We start from the raw sequence: 24,287 nt of genomic DNA on the forward strand, positions 1-24,287 counted from the left end.
TATACCAAATTTCGTATTAGGTGACGTTAATAAATGACGAAGGTAAATTAAACGTCCAAACATGTTAATCGTGTCATGGAAGTCATGTACGGCATAATTTACCCCTGCCTCTTAACGTTGTGCTGAATTTAAAGTGACCTACTACCCTTTCTCATTCGTGCTTGGCGTATCATCGATTCCCACTGTATGTGGAGAGAGAGATAGACTTTATTAATTTCCGGCAGATTGCTTGGATGGGCTCCCACCTAGGGGCCAACGGAGAGACCGTGTCTCCCGGCAGCTTCCTTGGCCTGCTGGATCGCCCAAAGTTGCTTGTCCAGGCCCGAACTGAGCAGCGCAGTCCGCCCACGCGCCCGAAGGTCTTCAATGGAGGCCGCGACCCCAGAATTTCTGACTAATGCTGGACATTCCCATAGGATATGGTCGAGAGTGGCTCTGGTGGTACAGTACTGGCATATATTAGAACTATAGACGTCAGGATATATGTGGTGCATGATGACAGGGTTCATGTATGTGCGTGTTTGTAGCTGTCGCCACTGAACGGACTGGGCCCGATTTAGCTTGGAGTGAGGCGGAGGGTACTCCCGTCTTTGCAGTCGATAGTGTTGAATTATGCCATTAAATTTAGTAAGCCGATCGTCCCATTCCCACACCGGCACAGAAAGGTCCGTTTGGGTGGCCGCTTCGTCTGACGTGACTTGGAACGTAAGACCTCGAGCCACTTTGTGCGCCACTTCATTCGGATTGGCCTCCGTGTTACCTAGTGGTGTGTGGGCAGGGAACCACAAGATGTGTACGTATTGTGGGCATTTAGTATACGCATCCTCTTCACCGGTACATTATCATCATTATCATGTGTGGCTCATGCATCCTCATCGTTGTCGCGTAGCATCGTCATCTTGGCTCATTCATCGTAGCTGTCGGCTGCCGGTTCCTCGGGCCTAATGAAAGGTAATCCAGACCAAGACTTCATACGTGGTGGAGAGTGCTGTTAGATCCCTCGTCATCCTCTCGACCACTCTACCCCCTGGAGCTACGTTCAGGTCGCCGCTTGGGCCAGGTGTCTGGAAATATGTCGCACCAAGATGAGGCCGGTGCTGCAGCCGTTCCCACTCAACCACTGCGTGCCGCGCCTTCTCACGTCATCAACAGCCTCCAGCGTGAGCCCCATCCCTTCGCTGGTATGCGCGGGGAAGATGTGGAAGAATGGCTGGATGATTTCGAACGTGTCGGCGCTGCTAACCGGTGGGATAACGCCTACAAACTCGCTCACGTGTCATTCTACCTCACGGGTGTCGCGAAGACGTGGTTCCTCAACCACTTCATCGACATCCCCGACTGGTCAGCCTTCAGAGATCAGCTTCGCCATGTCTTTGGCACAGCGGCTGTTCGTTCGGCTCTCGCAAAGAAAGCTCTCGCGACTCGGAAACAGCACATCGGGGAGTAGTTGAAGAAAAGTGAGTACGCTGGCGAGGAGTTTTGGGTTGCACTGCTCAATTATCGAATCTCGCCCCTGATAGACGGACGCACACCAAGTCAGCTCCTTATGGGACGGATGCTTCGGGGACGACTTCCAGACTTCTCATCGGCTTCGACATCGTCAGTGCGGAAACATCCACAGGATCACTGCAAAGGCATACCTCTCACACCTCTCTTCGAAGGGGACGTCGTCAGAATAAGAAACGACAAGGGGTGGTTTCCGAAAGCCCGAGTAGAGAAACTTGCTGGCCCTAGATCTTACATAGTCTGTACAGATGAAGGCCGGCGTTATCGAAGGAATCGTCAGCATCTAAAAAGGACGCCCGAACACTTAGACCCACTGGATGACAAGGATGTCGCACCGATAATCCCGTCGCCTATACAGCATAGACAACATTCAACATCAGATACAGCGCCCGATTTGACAACAGCATCCGCATCACGAAAGGAACGACATCCGTCACAACAGGCGCCTGCATCGGATGCTCTACTGAACCAGTCAGCTGCACGTGCACCACCCATTGCAAGTCAACCATCAAGGGACCCCGACGTGGTCCCGTCCCAGCATAAGGTCACTTGCCAGGCACAAGAAGCAGCCGACTCGAGTCTCAGAAGATCAACTAGGCCACGTAGAGCACCGACGCGCTGTGCCGACTACATCACCTAAAGAAAAAGGAGGATGTACCAGGCGGGCCACCGCTTAATAAATCGGGATGATCCCACCTCACCTGGCCACCTTGAGAGAGGGTGCGCGCGCGGCGCGGTAGCCATCAATAAACAGTCCCTTGCTAGCTAGCGTCTCGTGTGGTTGTGTCATTGATGAGCGCGTAAAACAGAACAGTACACATCCTACATCGAGGATGTTCTTTCACTTTGCCGCCGGGTTGACACACCAATGACAGAATCCGACAAGGTGCGCCAGCTTCTTAAGGGGATTGCACCCGTCGCATTCAACGCCCTAGCGATCCAAAATCCGGCTACCGTTGCTGACGTTGCGACAACCTGTCAGCGCCTCAAAGAACTTGAGTCTATGCGCCTACAATCAGACAGTGACGCGGCCCGTATTACGACTGATCCAAACCTGCGAGACACGATAAGGGCGATTATACGTGAAGAATTAAAATCAATGGGATTCACACTACCTTCAGTGTGTCCCGTTCAGTCCTCTTCAACGTCATTGCGGGATGTCATCAGGGAAGAGCTCACGTCCATGACCCACATGGCCAACCTGCAGCCCATTGTCTCTCGTACTCTACCATCGTTCCCGCACACCGCCGCCGCACCACCAGGCACCATCAGCTCGACGTTCCCGCCACGAACGTACGCGTCGGTTGTTGCCGCACCTCCCACAAGCTTTCCCACGAGCTTTTCATCACCACCGCGTGAGCCGTCACCTGTCCCTCTGACTTCTCTCTCTCCTGGTGCAGTTAGCGCAAGCTACTACCCTCCTCATCGATCGACTCGGCCTACGTGCTATTATTGCGGCTATCGTGGTCACATTGCACGCTTTTGCCGCAAGCGCCAGCAAGACGAGCGCCGAGGGTATGACATACGCGAACGGGACTATACCGCAGGAGCCTTGTACCAGGGTCGCCGTTATTCGTCACAGTACAGTATTTGTCCGCCTCGGGAATTTCGCCTGTATTAAGAATCCGCAATGCCTCGGAGGAAATTCTGCCGCTGGCGTAGTTCCGAATGGCTGTCTGCGAGTCGCTGATTACGCATGAGGCGTTAGTGTGGGCTATGGCCATCGCGATAGCCACTTCCTCTGCCATTTCTATGTTCCGTGTGTTGATTGACGCGCTGCTTTTGCATTGTTGTGTGTGGTCTACGACAGCAGCCACGAAGTGGTGACGTTCCTGGTAACGTGCTGCGCCGACAAAGACTGCCTCATGGTTGCGCCCAAACATCTTTGACATGGTCCTGGCTCTACTGACACGTCTGCCCTTGTTGTGTTCAGGGTGCATGTTTCTTGGTATGGGTGGTACTGTTAGCTTAGCATGGATAGTGCGTGGTATGTCGTGTTTGTCTCCGTGTTGAGTGTGGTAAGAAATACCGAGATTACATAGAATCTGCTGGCCTGGCTTTGTCTTGGCTAATCGCTCGAATTAGGAGATTTGTTGCGCCTCAATAAGTTCCTCAAGGGTATTGTGTAAACCAAGTTGAAGGAGTAGTTCGGTGCTGGTGTTTTGAGGCAAACCTAGCGCTTGTTTGTAAATTTTCCTAATTAGGCTGTTGAGTTTTGACTTTTCCGCGGTGAACCATCGGTGGTACGCCGCTGTATAAGTGATGCGAGTTAGAACAAACGCTTGGATCAAACGGATGATGCTGGCCTCTTTCATGCCTTTGTGTTTATTGGTAATGCGCCTAATGAGACGCATCGTGTTAGACACTCTGGCTTCAATGTTGCGAACTGTCTCTCCGTTGGTACCCTTACTTTCTATGATTAAAGCTAGCACTCTGATTTTGTCCACGGTTGGTATGGCGTGACCATCGCTTGTAGTGAGTTTTATATCAGCGTGTGCCTGCGCTTGGGGATGTTGTTTGGGTGGCCGACCTCTAAGTGTAGGGCGATATAGCAGTAGCTGAGATTTCTCCGCCGAGCAGGAAAGTCCAGTTCCTTGTAAATACCGTTCGACGGTGTCAATCCCCTCCTGTAATCTCTGTTCAATGGAACCATCACTGCCGTCGCACACCCAGAGGGTGATGTCGTCGGCGTAAATGGTGTGATGAAGTCCTTGGATGGTTTGAAGTTTTGAAGGAAGACCAATGAGGGTGAGGTTAAACAACATGGGAGATATCACGGAACCCTGCTGGGTGCCCGCACTTCCTATAGTTATTTTGGACGACTTGAGTGCTCCCACAGTGATCGTGGCCGTTCTGCCCGTAAGGAATGCCCTAATATAGTTGTACGTGCGAAGCCCCAAGTTTAGGGTACTGACCTGATTTAGAATGGTGCTATGCGTGACAGAGTCAAAAGCCTTCTTCAGATCAAGACCAAGTATGCCCTTAGTGGAGCGTCCTGTACTGTCTCTGATGTGATGCTTAATCTGCAACATGGCATCCTGCGTTGAAAGATGCCTGCGGAAGCCAATCATGGTGTGTGGGAAAAATCATTGTCTTCGAGGTAATTTGTCAGTCTAGCCAGGAAAGCGTGTTCCATCAATTTGCCTATACAAGATGTTAAGGAGATGGGCCTAAGATTGTCAGTATTCAGTGGTTTGCCTGGTTTCGGAATCAGAATCACCTTGGCCGTTTTCCAATGTGGGGGCAAGATTCCGGTGTTCCAGCAGTTATTAATATAGTCTGTGATATGCGTGATCGACTCATCGTCCAAATTGCGTATCATCTTATTCGCGATGTTATCGGGACCTGGTGCAGATTTGGTGTTAAGTTTTTGTAGGGCGGCACGGATATCCGCTTCGGTGAATTCTTCGTCTAGAGCAGTGTTGATCTGGCCCGTATAATCTGGATGCTGCTGAGTAGGAGCTTGAGCGATATATTTGAGCTCTACCTCCCTAAGAAACTCCTCGTTGGTGCCCTTGTAAGCATGTATTAGTTTGTTGATGCTTTGTCGTTGGGCGGTTCAGTTGTCTTCTGGGTCGAGCAGGAACCGTAGAAAATGCCAAGTTTTACTAAGACTTAGTTGCCTGTCCATCGCATCGCAGGTTTCATCCCAGTGTTGCCGGCTTAGCTGTGTTGCATACATCTCTATCTCTGTGTTGAGGAGTGCTATGCGTTTCCTGAGGTTTCTGTTGTATTTCTGTGTCTTCCACTTCTTTTGGAGCGATTGCTTTGCCTCCCACATATGGAGGAGCCGGCTATCGATCTCTTCGAGGTGTGCCTCGGGAGGTACGATTCGGGTGGCATTATTAATATCCTGTTTAAGCGTGTGTATCCAGTCCTCTATGTCGCTGATGGGTTGGACCTGGTTCTCACGTAATTTGCGGAACTGGGTTCAGTCTACCAACTTTAGCTCTTTTCCCGTGGGTTTACGTGGGCCACCTTGAACATGTACCTCGATGATGTAGTGGTCGCTACCCAGGTCCTCTAGGGTATTTTTTCAGGTGGCTGCTGATGTGTTTCTCGTGAACGTCAGATCAGGCGTTGTGTCTTGACCGGAGCTAGTGCCACCACTGTACGTGGAATCTGCTAATTTTTTTATGAACGAAGTTACTGGGTCCCGCATCACCGCTCCCCACCCTAGCGTTTCAGGCACCTAATGGTCATTTTCGCAGCTCCCAACCAGAATCAAAATCAGAACGCGCCTAAGCGCATCAAATATTCGTGTAATTACGAAGCATTTTTTGTATATTAGATGTAGCAGTGAAGTGGAATATGAAGTATCGAGTGAGGATGCTTGTTGTCGAAATGCGCTATCGTGAAAAATGTGAGACTGAAGTTACATAAACTCAATAATTACTTGTTTACAAGCAGCTAAGCAGCTTGTGATTGAGCTGTTCATACTAAACTGGGGAGAGACAGTATTCAGCTATACGTATACAGGTGATATCCTTTTGATTGACAAGTACGCGCTGTCCAAAGTTGTGAACACATCGTAAACCAGGGTTGCCAACTGTCTGGTAATTATCCTGCAGTCGTATGGTACATTTTCAAAATTTCCCAACCAGCGTATAGGGTAGTAGGGCTGGTACGTACGTAGGGTAATTTCAATATTTCCCTCGTTATTTATCAGTGACCTATCCGCGCGACCTATCCGAAGGTTACATTCGTGGAGAGATCCTAAGTGGAAATGTCTTAAAGCTCCGAAGACGAAAGATCGAAAGATTCTTGTGCTTACCTTGTTTTTTTTGTTTTTTACAGCTAAAGCTGTTGCGGCATCACAACGCAGTTCACGTGCGCACCGTAGTTGTCCGACACCACCTGCGATGTCCGTAACCACAATTGCACGAAACAAGAAATGCTCAGTAAACAAGAAACACAAAGGACGCACTGGGGTTCGAACCCGCGTCCCCTGCAAGCCAGCCCAGTATTGTACTACTGAGCCACACCCGTGAAACTACTTTGCAAACTGGTCTTGTTCGAAGTCAGGAAAGGAATCATGTTAATATGAGTGATAACACGTTTTAGAACAGAAAAGGGACAATCAAGAGTCACATAATGCGAATTGGCAATGAGTATGTTGTCGAATGACACAACCATTTACAAACGCTCGATATTGTTCACGTAATAACTGTGGCGCATATCCACTGTGAAGGATTACAAAAGCATCTGCCATAATTCTTCATCGTCGTCAAGCACAGCAAAATAACGCACAAAGTTCCTTGCAAGAGTGTAGCAGGTACTACGCTTCTCCGAAAGATGGCGTAGTGAATGCCTGCCTACTACACAATGACTAATGGCGTAGTGGGTACCCAGCAAGTGTGCGGGATAGTTACCTAAAGAGTGTGCTCTTAAAAGCCGCTCTTCAAAGCCGCTCTTCAAGCCTTCGCTGAGACAGTGCTGCGCGTTCTTTTCGGGATGTCTTTTCCGCCATTTGTGCCGTCTGTTCGTTGCATGGATAGGCTTTTAAATTTTGTGACGCTGGTTGGTGTTTACCAAATGAAGCTCTATCATCGCACTTGAAAAGTCATGATTGGCGTCGACGCGAGTGTTGCAAAAAATTATGATGACATAACAGCGCCACCTCATCTCGGCACAATTCTTGATGTCATGATGGTCATTGCGACGTCATCGTCGCACGGTCTTTGGAGGGCCGATCACGTCATAGAGTGTACAATATTTGCACGTCATCATTGTTACACAGCGCTATTACTAAACGTAGGGTAAAACGCAATTAAAAAAGCCAGGCCTGCGCGGTAGGCACAGCACAGTCACAGCGACAGCTAGAATAGCGGCCTTTCAGAGCCTTTTATAAACACTCATTGGGTAACTGCTGCAAGCACACTTGCTTGATGCCCACTATGGCATTATTATTAGTAATAAAAATTTTAGGGTAGTAGCTCGGCATTCGCAATGCTATTTTTCATCATTTTTCTGAGAAGCGTGGTGTTCGCTAAACTATTGCGAGGAATTTTGTGCCAATTGTTTATGCAGGCGCTGCAGACGGTGAGGAATTTAGCCGAAATGGGTATGCGCCCCAGATAATAGCTGAACAATAACAAGCTTTTGTAATGGGTTGGAGCGTAGGACGACCCACTCGTTACGCTATTCGTATTGTGCGACGACTGCTTGTTCTTTCACTGTTTTAAAATGCTTTATAAGTCATTATAACACGATTGCTTTCCGGACATCAAGCCTGCCTAAGGCAAGTTTGACAACAAGTTGCATGCACCGGCGTGGCTATGTGATAGCATACTGGGCTGGTACCCAGCTGACTCGGGTTCGAGCTCCACTGTGCCATTGGCACTAGGTTTTTTTTTCTCTAATTTGGCGCGATGTGGTTACGGGCTGGCGGCAGCGGACAACTACGGTGCTGCGCGAGACCTGAGTTGTGATCTCATAAGAGCTTCCACTGTAAAAAGTTGGTAGGGTAAAGTGGGATAGTTTAGACCTCGGCATAGCGTATTTTCAAAAAAAAAATTGTTGGCCACACTGTTGTTACGTGCTTAAAAGGAATGGGATAGACTTGTGACTGATATTTTGCAGTTTCTTGATGTTTGCTTACCGCGGAGCTTGTTTACTGGCCGCTTGTACTTGTGTAATCAGTGTTGAGCGAAACCGGTGCTTAATTTCACGTCTACGTCCTCAAATATAATTTTATTAAACAAATATTTCTTGTGCCATGGTCACGCGCCACACAGGAAAGAAAATAGCACTAGCGTGCTAAAGCTGAACAGCAGTTTTGAGCTGCAAATTGATCTCTCCAAAGTGGTGGGGTACCCGGTCTATCATATTGCACAGGTTTTTGAAAAGCCCATTCGCATTGCAAATTGATAAATATGGACATCATCCATCTATTATTAAGGAACTCAATGAAAATACTGTAGTTTTTTATTCTTTATATGTGCATAGGAAATCGCATGACCTGAAAAATGTAGCGAAGCGATTTGGCGTGAGGGTTGTGTTAACGCACCAACCACGCCTCGTCGCATTTGTTCCGTAGTACACAAGATGGCAGGTAACGTAAAAAAAAAAATTACACCATCTCGCACTAAAGGAAACCATGAGGAGCATGCGAAGCTGCGCATGGGTCGACTTCCGCTCTTGCCTGGTGTTAAAGCACCCTTGCAAGTATAGCATATATTACCATGTAGTTTCGGTTGCTGTTACACGTCCCGAACTGTTGTTGGAGCACGCTCCGTGGGTTCAAGTTCATGGCGCGTCTGCAGAATCTCGTTTCCCGACATCATCACGTGATTGCTGAGAGAATGTAAGGGGGAGAGGTCACAGCCTTTTACACGGCCATTTACGCGTGATTTCCTAACATTGTACGCGGAAGGTCCCATGTGCTGGAGTTTGCTCTTCCATAACTAAGCAATCTCGAATTGGCCAGCGCTACACCGCTTCTTCTTGTACGTTTGTTAATCTATAGGTGGAAGCCGACTTCATTTTGTTGACCGGTTTGAGAGGAAAATGTTTTGCGCACCAGTGATGCCAACCCTATGTGGATAGAGCGACCTAGATACCTAGATCTAGGAACTTGCTCTTTCAGCGGTTTGGTGTCTTTATCAAAAATCTATGGAAATTTTGTACGACTCTAGAAAAGTTTACATTATGCGGCTTCATTACAGGCATTACAGAGTAGTCACGCTTTTTCAACTTGATAGGCTGTAAAAAAGAATAATGTTCTGTTTCCTCTTCTTATATATATAAGAGTTTTAGTGCTTTGCTGGGCCGAGCGAAGGCGACAGCAGTTCTGCAATTTCAGATTATTATACCCTATATAATGGAGGAAACGAACTTTGTCGTCGTAAGCGCTTAACTTGCAGATAAAATATTAAGAGCGCCTTGAGCGCTTTCCTGCTCTTGGAAACAAAGAGGATTTTTTTTCCTATAGGCCAGCTTACTCTCACTGCATACTTGCCTTCACTGTGCAAAGTCTACATGGAAAATAACTACTGAACCAGAGGCCTAAAAGAACTAGAGCGAGAATAGGACTGAAAATTGTAGGAACTGGTACGGATACATTATTACAAAAAAAAAAAACCGGTCCTGCACGGAAAGTGCCACACATGTCACAGCGAAAGCTGGAAGAACGGCCTACTACAAGCACAGATACTTGCATTGTACCATAAATAAAATAAAAATGGGGTAGTGGAGATCGTTCACAATAGCTTTGTGAACTAGCGTGTAGCGTGTAGTGTGTGGCTACCCACTACACACTAGTAAGGCATTATATGCATTTTGTTTATGTTGTGCTTGACGACAAAAAAAAAAGTATGTCCGCGGCCTTCTAATATGGCTTGGAGCAGTGTACGACCCACTATTTATGCAATTGCCATTGTGCGACTCCTGGTTCTTGCTTTACAGTTACAAAACACTCTGTTAACGTTATTCCTTACCAGACAAATGAAGCCTGTACGGGGTCAGTTTGCAATGGAGCCTGGCTAATAGCTCCGAATAGAATAATGGGCCACCCCTCGGCGGACCTGGTTTCAATTCCCATTCTGTCCGCGGTATTTTACAGTGAACGCTGTTATGAGATCACAAATCGGGTCACGCGCAGTTACACGCCGCTGCTGGTGTCCGTAACCACATCGCGCGAACTTAAAAAAAAAACTAGCACCAATGACACAGTGGGACTAAAACCCGGGTCCGCTCAGTGCCAGCCCAGTATTCTACCACTGAGCCACACCAAGCTTAGGACTTGTTGGCAAACTTGCCTTAAGTAGGCTTGATGTCGGGAAAGGAACGGCGTTAATATGAGTAATAAAGCGTTTTGAAACAGTGAGATAACAGCCAGTCGTCGCACAATGCGAATAGCGTAACGAGTGGGTCGTCCAGTGCTCCAACCCATTACAAAAGCTTGTTCTTGATCACCTATTAACTGTGGCACATACCCACTTCAGGCATAATTACTCATCGTCGTCAGTCACTGCATGAACAATTGGCAGAAAACTGCTTGCAAATGTTCAGCGGATACCATGCTTCTCAGAATAATGATGAAAACTAGCATAGCGAATGCAGGCCTAGCACCCTAACATTTTTATGGTTAATGCCGTCGAGGGTGTCAGCAAGTGCGCTTGCAGCAGTTACGCAATGAGTGTTTAGAAAAGACTGTGAAAGGCCGCTCTTACAACTTTCGCTGTGATTGTGCTGCGTCTTCCACGCAGTCCATGTCGTTTTTTGTTTTGTTGGTTTTTTCCTATTTTATGCCCTAAGAGTTACGGACACCGGTGGCCGTGGCGCCAAAATCGACCCTTGTTGTGATCTCATAACAGCTTTCGCCATAAAAATCCATGATGAGAAGAGACGAGAGATATTTTAAAGTCTCCGTGAGAGTGAGAAAAGGGTTACAGTGTACTAGTGTACTAATAGTGTACTAATAGTGTAGTGTACTAGTGTACTAATAGGGGTAGTGTGCTAAGACGCATACGCACCCTTGAGGCACCTCATGTTGCCTACGAGCAATGGCTTCACAAGCGTTTCCTCTTTACAGGCTACGTAGATTTACAAGTTTCGCGCCTACGCTAAGCGGACGTTGCGGCTTATCTTAGCGGACTGTGTTATACTGAATCAGCTCTTACTACCCGCACGGTCAGAATTGTATCCCTGCGCATTCGCATTTCTGGTTAATTAATACAAAACAAATGTTGGAACGAATTGCTGGCCGAGCAGGTCGCGCAAGCGACGTAAGCCACACGCATCCCAAACAACTGAACTTTTATTTCCTTTGAAGTGCACGAAGAAACGTCACGTGGTTCCCATTGGCATTCGCGAACTCGCGTCGCGCACAGAAGCCCTGTTTCACAGCGCTACAATGCTCTCTCCCGCCCCTAGTAAACGGGTCAACACAACGTTCTGGTTCAAACGTCCATTCGCACCGGAGGTCTTGTGAGTCGTCCACTCCGCGTGAACCTTTGGAGGAGTGGTTCAGTCTGGTCTGCTGGTAGCCTTCTTGGCTGTGGAACTGGAGATGGTGCACGACCACTTCACTGTTGTCCACATGCGCTAGTTTTACGTGGTCAAGCGAAACCACGCCATGACAGCCACCTCTTTCGATCGTGATGTGCTTTTCTCCTCGTTTCACCACCTTGAATGACCCATCATAAGGGGGCTGGAGTGGACGCTGTACAGCGTCGTGCTTCACGAACTGGCAGGAGTAGAGATCACTGGGCACAGGTCACAGCTTGCTTACAATGCCTTGCAGTCGCAAGGCGTACTCGCTGTTGACCTGGGCGTTTGCGTTTTTACTGTCGGCGACAAACTCCCCCAGAAGGCGAAATGTACCGTGTACGATTTAAGCCGAGCAGCAGCTAATGTCCGCCTTCATATTCGACCTAATTCTCAATAAAACCAGACGTAGAGCCTCCACCCAACTGTGACTTGAAGTTGCTGTCGGGCTAGTCTTCAGTTGTCGATGAAGCCTTTCCACCATACCGTTGCTGATGGGATGGCAGGCCGTTTTTCGGACGCGCCGGATTCCTATGAGCCGCTTGATTATACCGAATAGGGCACTCCAATTGCGTTCCGCGATCCGTTGTCACGGTCGATAGAACTTCGAATCGCGCAACCAGGGGCAGATGAAAGTGTGGGCCACCGTATCAGCAGTGATATCCCATTTCGATAACTAGTGTGCCCTCCAAAATCATAGAACACGCCATCAACTCGCAAATAGTGAGGTTTTTGACTCCTGTAGCTTCTTCCATCAATCACAACACGGATTTCGGAAAAGGCCTCTCCTGTGAAAAGCAACTAGTGCTCTTTCTTCACGATTTGCACACTAACCTGGACCGTAACATGGAGACCGACGTAATCTTTCTACACTATTCTAAAGCATTTGACAAGGCTCCTCACCACTGCCTTTTGTTAAAACTTTCACAGCTTCACCTACAACCTAGCATTCTTCAATGGATTGAACAATTTCCCACTAATCGTTCACAGTCTGTCTTCGTTAACGGTCATCAATCTAACCCTCGAGATCTCCCAGTCACATCAGGCGTTCCTCAAGAATGTGTCCTTGGTCCTCCCCTTTTTTCCTAATATATATTAGCGACTTGCCCAATCATATAACCTGCAGCATTCGCATGTTCACCGATGACTGTGCCATATATCATACTATATTTAACCCCCATGATCACCTAGACCTCAAAAAAATCTTAACAGCGTTCTTAATTAGTGAAAGACATAATTAATGCCCCTAATTCATCTAAATGCCACCTTGTCTTTTTCCCGTCGTCACAGCCCATATCGTTTCCAATATTTCATCGTTAACCACCCAATTGACCTGGTACCAAATTATAAATGTCTTGGAATCACAGAAGCTTTCGGATGCCTTGCGACAATTGTACGAACGGCCACTCTCTGTGCAGATGCTACTGGAACACCGTCATCGCCTTTCGTCGGCTCAAAAAGCAGTCAAAGCTGCCTTGTGCTTTTTGAAGACTACAGGCCTACGTGACCACCTCCAACTTTTGTGCCGTGCTACCGCTGCATACGCGCCAGCCGATTGACTGACAATCTTCCTTTTTTGTTCTTCTCTCTCTTCTCTTTCCTCTGTCTCTCATCTTTATGCCCCCTTCCCATTGCCCCGGCGTAGGGTAGCAAACCGGGCATGTGCTTGGTTATCCTCCCTGCTTCTCTCTTGTCATTTATTCCTTGGAATCACCTGATCATATGACTTATCATGGCACACACACATCGATAATGTAGTCTCAGCGTCCAATAAAGCACTCGGTTTCCTCAAGCGCCATCTTCGTCACAGTATGATGCTTCACTTCGGAGCGCTGACAAGGACAGACACTGCCTATTGTCTAACGCCGGACATTGCGGTTCATTCTGGGTCACATGAACCTATAGCTCTGCGCAGCCGCTGAGTGGATTGGATTCCCGGATGCGAGATGCCATGCAGATATTCATAAATGTTGCGGTGAAGGTCCGGTGGCACGAACGGCCTGGCCCTAACAGTGGACATGTCACAACATACAGATCCTGTCGGTCCATCACTCATTGCAGCTTCAAGGCGCTGGTTGTGGACTTCAGTAGACGCTTCCACTCCGGATCACTGCGTTGAGCCGTCACTAGTGTGGCAGGCAGACGGCGTTCACAGAGCTGCGCGTAAGATGCCGCTGCATTGTCTTCCTCGCTCACATGACGTATATTCGTCGTCAATTCTGCGATGTAAGGCATTTGGCGGAGCTCTCGTGCCACCTGCGCACCCGTATTGGGGTTGATCGGATGCATTGCGTAAGTCAGTGGCTTATCATCCATGAGTACGAAAAATTCTTGACCTACGTAGTGACGGAAAAGTCGTAGAGCCACGTATATGGCCAGAAGCTTCCTACCAAAGGTGATGTATTAGTGGTTGGCTGCGCTCAATTTTCTAAAGAAAAATTGGTTGCCACCTTCCGCATGAGTTCTGCTGTAGCACGGCTACAATAGCCACGTCTGCGACGTCCACCAATACACATTGTGGTACCCCGATTGGCGGGTATGTGAGCAGAGCGGCATTCGTGAGAGACTCCTTCATACGCCAAAACGCATCTACCGCTCTGTCGTTCCACCCAATGTCACTTGCCTTAGTTCCTGGAGCTGCTATTAGGCTGTGCGGCGGGTCAAGGATGTGGGCGCGCTTCTGAACAAACCTACGGTAGAAGTTTACGAGTCCTAGGACCTCTAGGAGCTGGTGGATGGTTTTTTGTTTGGAAACCGTCCTACTGCTACAACCTTGTCCGGATATGATTGCAGTCCCGCATTCGAAATACTGTAGCCCCAAAGTGGCAGCGACGGTACTCCGAACATTTACTTGGCCGCATTGATAACGATGCCATGTTCTGCCAGTCACTGTAACACGCAGCATAGACAACTCTCGTACTCTTCGGGCGTGCGGCTATCAATCAGCAGGTTATCCAGCTAAACCGTGGAAAAGTCTAGGCCTCGGACAATGCCATTCATGAACCGCTGAAAAGTTCGGCCAGCATTCCGTACGCCAAAATCCGTAGAAATTCAAACATTCCGAATGGCGTTCTTATTTCAATTTACGAAACAAGCAGCACGTATCTGATGGTATGCTCTCACTAGATCTGAGAAGATGTTCGCGCCCTGCAGACAGTAGGTCAGGTCGAGTGGCACTGGGTAGAGGTCCGGCACAGTCACACGGCTTATATCGCTCTATATTCCCCGCAAGGAGTCGCGAATCAAAAGAAAAGGTATACACTTCGAACCCAGGGCAACATACACTCTTAATATTTGTTTTTATTTGAACATACTGCAGGCTTTTCACAGTCCATGTGGGAGTGGAGACAAGAAAATACATACTAGGCATCTAAAAAATGCATAATGGAACAACAACAAGAAAAAAATACAATGGCAAACAACTCATAATTCAAAATGGACACACTGTATTATGTTCATAAATGATTGAATGGTGTTACAGCACACAATATTGTTGTCAAGTCTATTCCAATGGTGGATAGCTGACGGAAAAAGAGAATGTTTGTGAGCGTTAACACGACTGAAAGGTTGGTGGATAGTTTTCTAATGGTTTAGTCGCGATGAGTGTTTGGGCGAGTTTAGAAGGTAATGAGATCGTGATATGCGGAATTGACCATGATATAATTAGTAAACAAATTTTAGTCGCAAGATAATTCTGCTATGCGAAAGAGGCTTTAAGTTTGGCCTTGCGAGCAAGCCTGCAGAACTAGATTGCCTCGAGAAGTCTGAGTATACAAATCTACCTGCCAATTTTTGATTATTTCTATTTTATTAATGGAGTGCTTTTGATGTGGACTCCAGATGAGGTAGGTGTACTCTAAACATGGTATAATTAGTGTTTTGTATGCATAAAGTTTAAGGTGTGATGGTGCAGTGCGCAATTTTCTCCTCTGGAAGGAAAGCTTCCTCTCCGCTTTACGAAATATGGCTAAAACACGCGGTTCCCAGTTGAGGTTCGATGAGAAAGTAACGCCTAAGTATTTTACTTGGTCGCTTTTGTCGATAGTTGTGTTTCCTATAGTATACGGAAAGGTAAGGGGGTTGGTCTTATTTGTGATTATAGTCAGAGATCAGTCAAAACATGCAAGTTTATAACAAATACTGAAAAAATGCACGTCGCAACTCTTACGAGCGGCCGCCGGCGAGCAGAAGCTTCCATTGAAGATGCCGGTGGCGCCACCTCTCCTTATGTGACGCCAAATGCGTCATAGGAGCGGCAGAGTAAGCCCTCCTCTAGTACACTGTAGCGACGTCCCCTAGTACACATCACGGCGGCTTTCTCCTCAGCAAAACGACTCTCAGCGCAGGAGCAAAAGAAAGCGACAAGCAAAGAAGTATAACCGCGGAAGCGCCATCCGCTGAAAATGACCCCAATGAACAGTCGCCACCGAATAGCGAAGAACCCCAAAAAGCATCCAGCTCAGATGGGGTACGAGACGACTTGAACTTCTTAACACGATAGCGTTAGGAGGCTCGTGTAGCAGAAATTACGCCGTGGGCGTCGGCACCGTTGATTGCGAGCGAGAAATTGAGAAAGAAGCAAATCAAATAAATATTGAAGTTTTCAGTCCCACTGAGGATCGCACTCGGGCAGTTTGCATGCCTAGCAGATGTCCTACCAGAAATCCACGATGTTACTTGCAGCTGCTTCGAAAAAAAAAAACACTACATAAATGCCACGTAGTGAAAAGAGTCTCCTTAACGCATTTTGTTCGACTGGTGTCACGACAAAAACGAGCCTATTCGGCGATTTGTAGGCAAATATGGGAGGCCAACAAACTACGTCGATAAAGGCCGCGATAGTGCAGCCATCGCCGCTAAAAACAGACAAGAACTTTCAAACAGCTCTAAAAATGGACAACTATGCCCATCTAGCGGAAAAATTATCATGCCTTTCCAGAGGTGTTGATCAAGCAAACAGTAAACGCTAGATAATGTGCTGGCATCTGTGAGGCATTGTTAGACTCTTCATGGCCTCCGAGAAGGCAAACGCGTGGCATGCATCTTGGAGGCCATGCAACTCTTGCTTTATATCAAAAGCCTGTATGTACCATTCGTTCGTGCGCTGGTACAATCTACTGTGTGTGTGTTTACGTAACAAAACATATTAATAAGTTACACTTACGTGTTGAAGGTCGCACTAAGGGCTGGATTTCGCTATCGCGTTCAACTCTTAAAGGCAAAGCTTAATGGTCCCCAGTGTTTATTGCACTGGAAAACATTTGCTAAGTGCTGAACGAAGCAGTTTTCCTGAGTGGGTATGCTCTTCATTGCACTTGGACATAATACGGGCTGCTAGCCCTTGCGGGCTGTAGCAGGAAACCATGCTACAGCCCTTGCGGGCTGTAGCATGGTTCCCTGCTACAGCCCGCAAGGGCTAGCAGTATTGTAAATAAATAAATACGAAGAAGCGAATGTGGTGCCGGGAAAAGTTGTCTTTTTTTTTTTTGCAACAGGATGCCCACCCCAAAGCGAACTTCTTTAACAACACCGTTTGTCTCCACAGCAGGAAGCAGAAAGCTTTCTCCAAAAACTGGAGATGCCTTCGAACTTTGTGTTGGAGCCGAGGTGTTATGTAAATATGATGAATGAAAAATATTATGTACCGCCACATCACTTTTGAACACATAAATTTGCATTATTTCTGTATTTTAAACAGTTCTTTGGGTGAAATATTGTGGTTGGTAGATGTCTTGTAAATTTTATGCGTATTCTATGCGTCATAAGTTGTACAAAGTAGAAAAGTCAAACTTGAAAATAAAAATATGTTACGTTCACGTAAGAAAATGCGTCTGCCGACTGGAAATGTAACTACACAGCTGGAGCTGTGCTTGTTTGAAATTTTAAGATCACAATTTTTTACAAATCAAAATTGTTGTGTGTGCCTTTTATTGTTTTCCTGAAAACATGGATGTTTACGTGCGTATGAAGCATTTTCTTACGCGAAAAGTGTTATGTTCTCCTTAACTTCAGTGGCGAGTTATATCGAGTAAGGCCTACGGTCACGCGTCGAGCATGCGTTCAAGGCACATAGATAATTCGGAAATGCCTGATGCATAAACACGTGCGAAAATTGCGGTCCTCCCAATTAGAACCTTATTACATTGGCGACGATGTTTCACTGAATCGCGGCTTTCCGGAACGCAGCCCCCATCTCGATCCAGCACTGCAGTCATAGGAGCAACGTGTTTCTGTAGCGCTGTGAAACGGTACTTCTGTGCGCGATAGCCAACAGCACAAGCACGAGGAGCAACGTGACTTTTCTTAGTGCACTTCAAAGAACATAAAAGTTCCGTTCTTGTTCGGGGCGCGTGTGGCTTATCTCGCTTGCGCGACCTGCTCCGCCTGGCGGTGCGTTTCAACATTGGCGACCCGGAATCGTGGTGCAGCCACCGCGATTGAGCTTCAACGCGACTATGACTTCGACGTCCACAACGAACGCTACGCCCAGTCTCCTCAGTCTACGGTAAGCTGCCATCGTTTTGGACCGCGGACCCCGTACTCTGGTTTATTCAAGTAGAAAAGCCCAGTTGTCAGCGCAACGCATCACTTCAGACTTGATCAAATATCACGACATCGTATAAGCAGCCCCCCCGCCACCTCCAGCCAGTGAATCGCGGGATCTCTTGCTCGACCCACCTGCTGAAAAAGCATAGGTCTCTCATCCACCGTGTCACGCTCCCCGAATCACAGCGACCACCGCAATTGCTTAACGACAGGAACCGTGTTGACCGTACTCCTCGTAAGGCGCTGTGGCACACGCAACTACTACGCTGCGAAACAACAAACAGCTTAGACGGAGCATTTTTTTCGAGAACTGTTTCTGCAAAAGCTGCCGTCATGTGTTCGCTTGGTTGTCGAGGTGTCAGAGCAGAAAGACCTACCTGCGGTCGCCAAGCTCGCTGATCGGCTCGTGGCGGTCACCAGTCCCACATCACTGGCGGCCATGCGAAAACAGGCGCGGGATTAACTCCAGCAAATGCATGCAGATGTTTCTCGACTCACGTTATCAGCTTTGTGTGCAGGTGTGAGCATAGGTGTGCGGACAACCAGATCGCGCGGCCGAAAGCATCGGAGCGCTATCTATAGCGACTCGACGCCTGCTGCGGTGCGCATGCGAATCCCGTCGTATCAGATGGCAAAACGACACGTGGGTGTCGCTGTCTTTGCTCTATCAAATTTGTGCCTTCTTTTCTGCTTTTCACGTTGTGGCTGCAAAGGCGCCGGTTCCAGCACCGAGCTGACGACGTTTATTTATTTATTAGAATACCCTCAGGGCCCGTAGGGCATTACAGAGGGGGTGGGTACAACATATATAACACACAAGAAAAAAGACAAAATAAAGAAACAAGTATCAGATGCGCAAATCAGGAAGGCAACATAAGTCAACTAAAATTGTATAAGAATTCAAGCACATACAAGACAAAGATAGATAAAGGAAACTGCGTATAGTTACAAGCATTGCTGAGAAATTGCAGTCTTGAATAACAAAGGGTCTGTTATTGATACAACGGAAGAGGGAAGGTGGTTCCAATCGGCGGCTGTTTTCGGTAAGAAGGCTGCTGAAAAGAATTTGGTGCGGCAAAACGGAATGGCAACCTTATGCTGATGATCAATGCGCGATGAGTGGTATGACGGTTGTGAAATGAGGTCTCGCTTCATTGATGGATTGTGAAAAAATATCTTATGAAAAAAATGCAGTCGCGCCAGTTTCCTCCGGACAGTTAAATTGGGTAGGTCAAGGTTAGATTTCATTTCTGATATGCTAGCAGTACGGGAATAATTAGAACAAATGAACCGAACTGAGCGGTTCTGAACAGATTCTAACGCGTTAATTAAATTTTGCTGCACGGGATCCCATATAGCGGACGCGTACTCAAGCTTATTACGTTATTCGCACCGGTTGAATAGCATAGCTAATCGTAGCTAAAGTCCCTTGATCTTGAGAAAGTACCGCCATTCACTGTACTCGCCGCCACGCACTCAACCTCCTCTCTTCCTTCTCGCCCCCCTTCGCATCCTCCCGGCCTCCCACACTTTTTCTGCACGATGATTGGTCTCCTTCGCGGTTGACTTTAGGGACGCGTGGATCTTGCGCTTTGCTTGTGTTTTTCTTTTTCGCTCGCACCATTTTTCGCCGACGCTCCGCGTAACAACCGTAGCGCGCTTTCTTATCTGTGCTTTGTGCGGGCGCTATGCCATGCTGTTACGCCCATGACTGCAACAACCACAGCGGGAAAGGTTACGCACTTTTGATGATACCCTACGGTAAACGCGACAGCTTGCGCAAGCAGCAGTGGCTCTACAACATCAGCCGAAAAAACTTCGTTCCAATAAAGAACAGCGTTCTTTGCGAGGTAAGGCACCTTTTTTATTGCTCGTAACAAAGCTTTGCCGAATGCTGCATTTGAAATATTGTTTTGGCCTACTCATCAACATAAGTGTTCTTTAGGGGCTAAGCTTTTTACGCCGTGGGTCGTATGTCCCGTGTCACCGTAGTTGTCGTAGTAGCGCGTTGCATAGCATTAGATGTTAATAAAAACGATGTCGCACCATATATATGGAGTGAATGATGAGTGGGACGAAGCGTCCGTCAGTCTGTCAGTGCTTTCGTGTGTCCATCCATCCATCCGTGTGTGCAGCCATTCGTTCGTCCGTTCATCCGCACGCTTTGCCCCACTCGTCATCATTCACCTCGGGGATATGCTGTGATTTTTTTTTATCGGCTATTTGTGCGATGCTTCAAACTGAAGTTGTCATCAATATACCAAATTCCTTTGTTAGAAACAAGAAGAAAGTTTATTCGTTTAACATTCTTATAGAAAATCATGGCAGGGAAAGTTGCCTTAAATGTCAATTGTTGTGTTCAGCCAGCAACTACTAGAAATAGCCGCCGAAAACTTGATCAATCCTATGCACCCATATTTGCACGAAATAATGCTTACAAATACAGTTAATTTCGCGGAACTGTTGATGACTGGAATTTACTGCCTCATGAGATTTTTTCAGCTGACAATTTTGCTATATCGCTAGAAACTTATCCACTTGGTGATTAGAGTCTTCAAATGTGTTGTAGACTTTGTTGCTGTTTCACAGACATGTGACCTCTGTTAGCGTATAGATGTTTCTTTTTTTTAAAGACGATAGTCTTTCTTGCGGACCATCGACGCAAAAATTTTGGTCTGTCTATCTGTAAATTTGTCTGTTTGTCCACTATTAACGCATCAGGTATTCGAAACGGCCGACCCCATCCGCGCTGCCCACCAATGTTGCTCAAGGTTTAGCGTTTATACTTGTGCAATTGTCAATTCAAGGGCAATTATTACGCATGTTTGCGGCACCATAACAACACGTATATATTCTGCATGTGTGCCCTTTACTAGAAAAGGCATACATAAGTAATTTTAACGACCGTAGCCCTTATCACGCTGCGCATGTTTAAATAAATATTTGATGGCCATGTGGGGTTGACTAAATATATAAAAAAATATTCAGCTCATAATTCATCACCTCACTCGCACCTCGGCAATCGACAAAAATACACAACTGCAGTCTGCTTTCGCTGCAAATAATTACGTGGAATCGCACAGCTTCTCAATTGCGCTTTGTTTGACTGTTGGAATTTGTTTACATGAACGTTTGTTGGTGAAAACCAATGAATAGAAGAATAGAGATCACCCCGATTAATGCTCGTTTTTATAACAGCATTTATTTTGTTTTGCTTTTTTTGGGGGAGGGGGGAGAGGATGAACCCACAAAAATCATGAAATAGATGCGGTTCATCAAAAAAAAAAAGAAAGAAATACAGGGGCGCAAAAAAAGCTATAGCAGAGTGATACCGGAGTGAGCCATTTTCTAGGAGACCATGGCACAATCGCTATTGTCGCGTCTGCATTAGCATGTCTTCCATTCACCAAAAAGAAACTATATTATCTTTTGTACCAGTGTCGCATGGGTACTTCTCACCATGATCAGCCAGATCGGATCGGATTCTTTGGTCACTATCGACGCACTGATTGTGTTGACCTTGATCCCAATCAGGTGTGATCGCGATTATAAGCGACCGCGTAGCAGCTCCTCATCTGATTCGAGCCTACTCCAGATTGGGTCTTATCACGATAAGCCATGTGATGCCGATATTAATTACAGCCTTGTCTGCTACATGACTCACTTTATAGTGATCACTTTTTACCGCGCAGTGCTTGTGTTTTCCTATTTGGCTTGCACAGATTTACGTTTGTGACACTGCTAACATGCGTAGTTTTGCAAATAAATCCAATGAGAAATTCAGCGCCTAAATGACGTGTCGTACACGCCGCAAGCGGACATGCCACAAGCGGAACCACATCAGATGCAAACGTACACCATGTTATCACGCGGCAGAAAAACATCCGCATCGTAGAACTCCCTATCAAAACTTTTATTTAGTTAGCATGCTCCACTTATACGACCTTTCGACGATGGTAATCCTTCAATAAACGGTTGCTTCAGTGTTACTGATTTTATTATTACCATTAAAAAATTTCAGCACTACTGTGGCGCGGACACTGCCGGAAATAACCCGCTTCCATTGAATTCTGCGGCGCACCCGCAAGAGCGTCAGCGAAAAATGGCGCCGCGCCTACGGCAAGGCAAGCGGGCGAGGAGAATCGAGGAGGAAACGCGCGCGTGGAGGAGAAGTCGTTACTCTCCAGGGATCAAGGGGCTTTAATCGTAGCTGCCGTCGCAAATCCTGATGAAGCCACGCACACGAAATTAGGTTTTCTCAGCTCGGCTTGCCTTTGTCGCGCTAGGCCAAATTGAATCAAACAAGCCTAGTAATTATCATGAAACAAGCGCCAAGTACAAAAACGTAATAAAATTACTTTTAAAGGACCAGACGGCAGGCTCCAGCGTTTTTTACACCCTCCGAAGAAGCTCGGCAATTGGTAGAGTAGACCGCAGCAATCACGTTTCCTGAATGTTAGAAAGCTGTGCGCCGCCTCCATTTCTGCATTAAAAAAAACAATTCTCGCACTTCTTTACTATACGCCTGACCAGCGCGCCTTCCACGCGCAGTGACGCCAACTTGGCGATCGGCGACGTGATGCAGATTGGTCTAAACCAGGTGTAAACAGACAGCAGTGAAGTCAATGACAGTTCCTGTTTTCTCCCACAGCTACGAAAGCTATTAAACCATACGAGCTGCGAAACTGCCCATGTACGAGAGGCATCAGACTCCGATAGTGAGGAACACTTCATCGGTACCTTATAACTTCACGGAAGAAGGACAACTTATAGGCATGCTCAGCACCCTGGTCCGTTGCCCCACCACGGTGGTCTAGTGGCTAAGGTACTCGGCTGTTGACCCACAGGTCGCGGGTTCAAATCCTGGCTGCGGCAGCTGCATTTCTGATGGAGGCGGAAATGTTGTAGGCCCGTGTGCTCAGATTTGGGTGCACGTTAATGAACCCCAGGTGGTCGAAATTTCCGGAGCCCTCCACTACGGCACCTATCATGATCATATGGTGGTTTTGGAACGTTAAACCCCACATATCAATCAAATCACCTCGGTCCGTGCTATGCGCGTGCTGCTGAGCAAGATGTAGACACCGACAGCTTAAAGCGTGTTGCAACTGCTTGACACCATCACTCCAGTTCTCGCATGCCTTCAGAAGTCTGCTGCTTGAGAACGCAAGCGGCACCATCATGGCTTTATTCGGCAAGATTTTGGCTGCATGGAACCGCGCGTAGAAGTTAATGCAACGAATGTGCTCAATTGATTATAACATAGATGTGACTCACCGTCTGCGATGTTATGCACATAACTGCCGTTTTGTCAACGGCGTGAGTGACATTTCTCTGCTTCTCTCTCTCTATCTTTTATTCCCCTTACCCCATCCCCAGTGCAAGGTAGCCTGGCAGGCTCAGCCATGGTTAACTTGCCTGCCTTTTTTTCATCCTTATTCACTCTCTTTCTCTCCCGTAGGCTCTATGTATTGAAATCTGGACACCTGATGATATGTGGGATTTAACGTCCCAAACCACCACATGATTATAAGAGACGCCGTTTTGGAGGGCTCCGAAAAGTTCGTCCACCTGTGGTTCTTTAACGTGCCCCCAAATCTGAGCACACTGGCCTACAACATTTCCGCCTCCATCGGAAATGCAGCCGCCACAGCCGAGATTCGATCCCGCGACCAGCGGGTCAGCAGCCGAGTACCTTAGCCACTATAGACCACTGCGGTGGGGCGTAATTTGGACACCTCACTCGCCCAGTTTTGGGGAGTGAGCTGATTTTCGCGCTACCTGTTGATCAGCGAACCCACCATTAAACGCAATACTTGTGTTTAGTGTTGCTGCTCTCAGATGGCGTGACCGTTTGCTCTCGAAAAATCAGGCAAACTTCATACCTGGGTTTAGGAACGCAGTTTTGCTGCAAGTTGTCGGCTGCAAATCGAGCGGCTGGGCTGCGGAGAAGCATCGGCACCGGGTAAACAGCCAGACATCGCGGCAAGCAGAAGTGTTTTGCGACTGGTCGAGTTCGCCGATAACGTCAATTGCTGGCGTCTTGTCACATTGCTGAGGTGGGCTGAGTCACAACGACAGGCTTCCCTCCCTCGGAAGGAGCAAGGCGGCGAGGCCATGCGGAATTTTGAAACCAGCCGAAAGCGATGTTCTAGCCGCTGTAATTTCCTTAATATAGGATGTATTTGCGAAATTCTTGCGGCAGCACGTTCACAAAGCGATTGATTGATTGATATGTGGGGTTT

At 47.3% G+C, this 24,287-nt stretch overlaps 1 protein-coding gene across 7 annotated transcripts in view; it reads right to left on the bottom strand.

The window, feature by feature from the left end:
* The window catches only part of LOC142761703 (uncharacterized), a 155,385-nt gene extending 131,330 nt beyond the window's left edge, over positions 1–24,055 (bottom strand). For 2 of the 7 annotated variants that reach the window (XM_075883919.1, XM_075883918.1), the window contains exons 1-3: positions 23,928–24,048; positions 18,420–18,472; positions 6,281–6,363 (exon numbers count right to left, since the gene is read on the bottom strand). In XM_075883919.1, coding sequence (XP_075740034.1) covers positions 6,281–6,363; positions 18,420–18,472; positions 23,928–23,998 — 207 coding nt within the window. In that variant the 5' untranslated portion in view covers positions 23,999–24,048. Of the gene's footprint in view, positions 1–6,280; positions 6,364–18,419; positions 18,473–23,927 lie in introns of all 7 variants that reach the window. The other 5 variants (XM_075883923.1, XM_075883920.1, XM_075883921.1 and 2 more) reach the window with 4 other exon arrangements.
* Positions 24,056–24,287: the final 232 nt, after the last annotated feature.

The sequence above is a fragment of the Rhipicephalus microplus genome, unplaced genomic scaffold (genome assembly GCF_043290135.1).
Source record: "Rhipicephalus microplus isolate Deutch F79 unplaced genomic scaffold, USDA_Rmic scaffold_22, whole genome shotgun sequence".
Classification (NCBI taxonomy): Eukaryota; Metazoa; Arthropoda; class Arachnida; order Ixodida; family Ixodidae; genus Rhipicephalus; species Rhipicephalus microplus.